The sequence below is a fragment of the Stegastes partitus genome, unplaced genomic scaffold, assembly GCF_000690725.1.
Source record: "Stegastes partitus isolate 25-593 unplaced genomic scaffold, Stegastes_partitus-1.0.2 Scaffold1368, whole genome shotgun sequence".
NCBI lineage: Eukaryota > Metazoa > Chordata > Actinopteri > Pomacentridae > Stegastes > Stegastes partitus.
This window is the reverse complement of record NW_007579099.1, coordinates 212,081-217,109: the sequence shown is the minus strand read 5'-3', so window position 1 is coordinate 217,109 and position 5,029 is coordinate 212,081. Positions and strand designations below refer to the sequence as shown.

Below are 5,029 nucleotides of genomic sequence, written 5' to 3'. Positions count from 1 at the left end.
CAGTGTTTCTTCTTTTCTTCAGTTTAAAAGTACACCAAAGAATAACTCCGCTTGTGGCTTGTTCACAACAGTGCCTATTTTGACTGTGAGTCTTGGCAGTTTTTCTCTCGACTTTCTACAACAGGATTTGGTAAACACAACAATGAACAAGCCCACGGATCATTTGTACAAGCAGCTTATTATGACCCAGAGCTAATATTCATTATGGCAGCACCCTCTAGAGGCTAGAATATCTATGATGGCAGCAAAGGAAGAAGTGATGCAATTACAGAACCACAGATTTAGTGTGGGGTGGAAGCTGAGGTTGATGGATGGATCGACAACACATTAGACTTGGAGTTTCTGGGGTGCTCTGGTGGCCAAATGGTTATAGCAACAGCCAAATTTTAGTGCCGAAAGCAAACCACACACAGATTAAAAAATGTCTCTACTCTATTAAACATAATGGGATGCATTCAGATTGTAGGGTCAAATGACTTGCACAACACTTCTTGAAGCCTTTCAGACTAATTTTAGCTTGACATAAATCATTTCAAACACTTGTCTCAGACTCTATGTACAACAAAATGCTGAAAATTTTCCCCCATATTAGCTTGTGTACCGAACTCCATTGGACTTTTTTTGTGGGGAGAGTCAGCAAACCATACTAGCATCGTAGAGTCTGTGTTTTCCAAATTTGTACACTGGAAGTGAAGTGTGAAAAGATTTCTTTTTATTAATTCATTCGTAGCGGCTGCAAGGTGGCGCAGTTGGTAGCACTGTTGCCTCGCAGCAAGAAGGTTGCCGGTTCGCGTCCCGGTGGGGGCACCGGAATCTTTCTGTGTGGAGTTTGCATGCTGCCCGTGCAGCGTGGGTTCTCTCCGGGTTCTCCGGCTTCCTCCCACACAGTCCAAAAACATGTTGAGGTTAATTGGTGATTGTAAATTGTCGTTGTCTGTCTCTAAGTGTAGCCCTGTGATAGACTAGCATGCCCTGCCTTTGCCCTTAGTCAGCTGGAATAGACTCCAGCCCCCAGTGACCCTAGTGAGGATTAAGCAATGTATAGATGATGGATGGATGGATGTTTCATGACTAATGGTCTTTTTTATTTGAGGCTGCTGTCCGTTTGACTTTGATTTAGTTTAGTTTTCAGACTGGCATTTCTCCTACTCAAAGAGGACAATGAAAATTTGTAAAAACAAATGCACACGCTGAGGGAAAATTTAATTGGTTTTGTTATTGAATGATTTTATTTTGATATTGGCAGCAGCAGACTTCCATACAGAGATCAAACACTCTTATAGTTAAATATTTAAAGACTTTTCAGATTTTCACTCCATAAGACTTTATTATTCATCAAAGAACCCACAATTAACATGTAATTTATATGTTCAGTACTGATTTAAAAAGCAGTCTTTAAAAATACTATTTTGGTTATTATTGGGAATTTAACATACTTGTGTTTTTAATTAAATTTTATTTTAATTTTTTTTAAACAGCAAATTGATGTTTCAGCCAAGATGAGCAGCACAATAAACAACACGACCTTGATTTTTACGGTGTTTCTGCTGGTTCTGAAAACGTTTTTACATTTGTAAAGCCCAGTGTGACAAAAGGAGCTGCAGAGAGTCCACATCAGTCTAACATAAAGGCCCTGATAAGCTGCTCATCACTTAAACATTCACATTAAAGAAATAAGATCAACACAAATAATAAATAAAAATAGATAATAGAAAAGTGAACATTCCTGAGGAGTTTTCAGCTGGACAAACCCATCTCCAAGGCGTTTGACTGTTGCTTGTGTTCTAATTTGCAGTGAATAAACTGTTTCATGTCTGTATTGTTGGTAGACATACAGACATGTAAATTTTTGTTTGCAGAGAAATTTAACTCAAGTAAATTTTCGTAGATTTTGCAGTGATCGTATGTGCAGCAGATGTTCTGGTGGTTCGATATGTTCTCATCAGTCTCTTACTTTCATAAAGGGAAACGTCTACAATCCATGACTGGACTAAAACTGTTGATGCATTAATGTGTTCATCACTTAAACTGCACTTATGTGATGTACTTTCACATAAACTCTCATTTAGCATCTATATACCAACAACATAGTAAAATGAGTGAAATTCAGATTTGGCTTTGGGTTTTTGTGTTCTACCCCAAGACTTCCTATGCCCCCATCTTGTCACCCCTATGAAAGATTTCTTTAAAGGAATACACTGAGTAGCAGAAAGATGAAACCTGGAGTGAGCTGACAGGATTTCTGATGTCTTCCTGCTGAATAAAGAGCAGTCAGTGCTGAGCTGTTCATCAGAGGAGGTCTTGTCCTCGGCACTCCTCCTTCCGGGACATTTCTGGTTTGTTGCACCTGTTTCTCCTCTCCTTGGTTCTGTAGCGAGTTCTCACCAACACCTGGTCAACCAGGTGCAGCTCCTCCAGTGCTCGCACCGCAATGCCAGCTTCAGCCACCGCCTCCTCATCATGGTACAGCCACTGCAGGCTGACCGTGAGGTCATCGAGAGGCTGCTGCCGTGCCACCGTTTTCTGACGGGTCTCCGAGAGTGTGAATGCCTCCCGGGCATAAAACTGTTGGATGATGGACAGCATGGCGTGGTACTGCTTCACGCTGGACCGGTCGCTCCTCAAGAAGGCCTTCAGTTTGCATCCTGTCCTCACCTTGTGGACCAGCTGGTGGACCAGTGTCCCCTGATACAACCTGAACAACATCATGAAGACAACATGGAGATTTTCAGCCCTGCAGGAGCCTTAAAATCCTTTTATTCTTCCAAACAGGGAAACACTATTTATTACAGCCTACAAAATGTTCTGTGTCATATGTGGACTTTAACTCTGAATTCCTGCAGCAGTTTCTGGGTGTTTTTTTTTCTTCTGTCTCATTTTTTCTCTCTGCGGGCTCATGTTCACCACAATATAAAATCCCGCATCTCTACAGAAATGGCACAACCAGAAATGTAATGTAATATTTATAGCATGTGGAGGCTCCATCTTTTTTCCATTATGGTAACACCTGTGGACACAAAATTGTTGGACAATGTTTTTTAAATAAAATAAATCGTCAAAGAATAGTTTCGTTTTTATTATTTATGGCATTATAACTGTGGCATACTGTAGAGAAGACATTTCTGAGTTCTCTCTCCTTCGAGACTCTATATTGCCGTGTAAAGCCTACAGTGATGAAAAATGAGGCCATGTGGTGTGCAATTACTGCTCGGAGCTCGAAGGGTTAATGAAAGAAATGTCAAAACCAGCTTCAGAAGGCTGTCATCATATAATGTTTTTCTGTCCTGAACATGTGTGATCATTTCCCTGCTGATATTTCAACCAATATGGTGGCTGTGTTGAAGCATCAACATGTATCCTGTTTTCTATCTAGGAAGCCAGTGGGATCTTTGTTCTGATTCTGAAACATTTAAAGGTGTTATTTGCGGTTGGATGGATGGGAAAGTCTCACCGTGCAACGTCTGGCTCAGGCAGAGGGAAGCCCAGCAGCTGGTTCAAGTGGATGGCGTCCCTCAGGCAGACCTGCCACTGGTTGAAGGCATGAGCCACATCCAACTTTAGTTTACTGCGTCGATGTTCAGCCTGCAAACCTGCAACACACAAACAGACACACACCTCATTCACAGGTTGTACTGCATCACTGTGAAATGCCGTCAGCCACCTGGTGGCTGCTGCCCCAAGAAACAAAACACAAACTGTTGAGAAACAATACAGCATTAGCTTCACATCAGAAACCTCACAAACAGTGGCAGCTGGTTAATATAGGGCACAGGGGCGCCGCCCTCCCACTACTAATGTCCAGATAAAAAGTAGTTCTCAAACGTAAAATTAAATTGTAATTAATTATAACAAAATAATAAAAAAAATAATTAGAACGTTTATATTCTTTTGATATTTTAACAATATTTGTATTATTAACAGATTTAATATAAGTCTTTACTGTGTGTTTACTAATTTGACACTTCCTGGATGCGGGACGCGGCCACATGAGTGTGTATGAAGCTTGAAAAACTTTTCGTGATCATGTGACCTTGGCAGCTGCAGACTTTCTCACGGGGCGCAGCTTGGTGCGTCCTGGACCCTCCCACTTTTGTTGTAAGCAAATTAATTTTGTCTTTATTTGCTTTTGTCTTCTGTGGTTGGATATCAAAACTGTCCTTCGACGTTCTTACGACTGTGCTTTCTGACACCGTCACACGGCCTTTCCCCTCCTCTTCTACTAGATGACAGCTACTGTTGAGATGGCTTAATGCATCGGGCTGCTGTCAGTAGAGAAAAGGCTGCTTGTAGAAAAGAGCGCATGTAGAATTCATGTAACTGGGTTTAACCTCGGACAACCCTAGTTTATTATTTTTAAAGTCATTTTTGGTTGCACACCGGTCAGACCACATCACAGCCACCAAACAGCAGCTACCACAGCCTGCTGTGTCACGTTTAGGGAGCATCAGTAAATCGTAGCGTCTATCGTTAAGAAAATGTTCAGCAACTCATGTTTTACCTTTGACCAGGTGGGAGGTGCAACAAAATGAGAAAGTGGTACTGGTACTACCAGTGAAAAAGTTAGTCTGGAGCCCTGAATAGTGTTTTTTTTTTTTTTTTTTCATTATTGATGTTGTGTGTTTTGAGTTTGTACAGATCCTGTAAATATTGGTGAAAGTTTGATGAATGGTTTTGAAATTTACTTCTGGTAATTATTGATAACGTTAAATGATATTATGATTAGAATAACCTCCAAAGGTAGGCAATTTGTATTCCTGTAAATAGTTGTTCCGGATGTTACTCATAATCTAATTTCTGATTTTAAATAAAAGGTCATTTGCGGACTGCGCCCCCCCCCACCAAAACTTTTCACCAGCCGCCACTGCTTACAAATATAAAAACACACTAGAGCTGACAAAGATTCCCTCTAACTGAGTAAATAAACATGCCAGTCTGTACATTTTTGTCTAGATTTTTGATTTGTGAGCAGTGAATGAGTAAATGTTGATACCAGGTGTGATCAAATAGTTCCATGGATGTTTTTGTTGCA

The 5,029-nt window shown here is 40.7% G+C and overlaps 1 protein-coding gene across 1 annotated transcript in view; it reads right to left on the bottom strand.

Annotated features, from left to right (window-relative positions):
• Positions 1-1,206: 1,206 nt before the first annotated feature.
• LOC103370080 (protein asteroid homolog 1-like) overlaps positions 1,207-5,029 on the bottom strand; it is a 14,154-nt gene continuing 10,331 nt past the window's right edge. Inside the window, exons 5-6 of the mRNA XM_008298992.1 lie at positions 3,452-3,735; positions 1,207-2,695 (exon numbers count right to left, since the gene is read on the bottom strand). Of these exons, the coding sequence (XP_008297214.1) occupies positions 2,290-2,695; positions 3,452-3,735 (690 nt within the window). The 3' untranslated portion in view covers positions 1,207-2,289. The remainder of the gene's footprint in view (positions 2,696-3,451; positions 3,736-5,029) is intronic.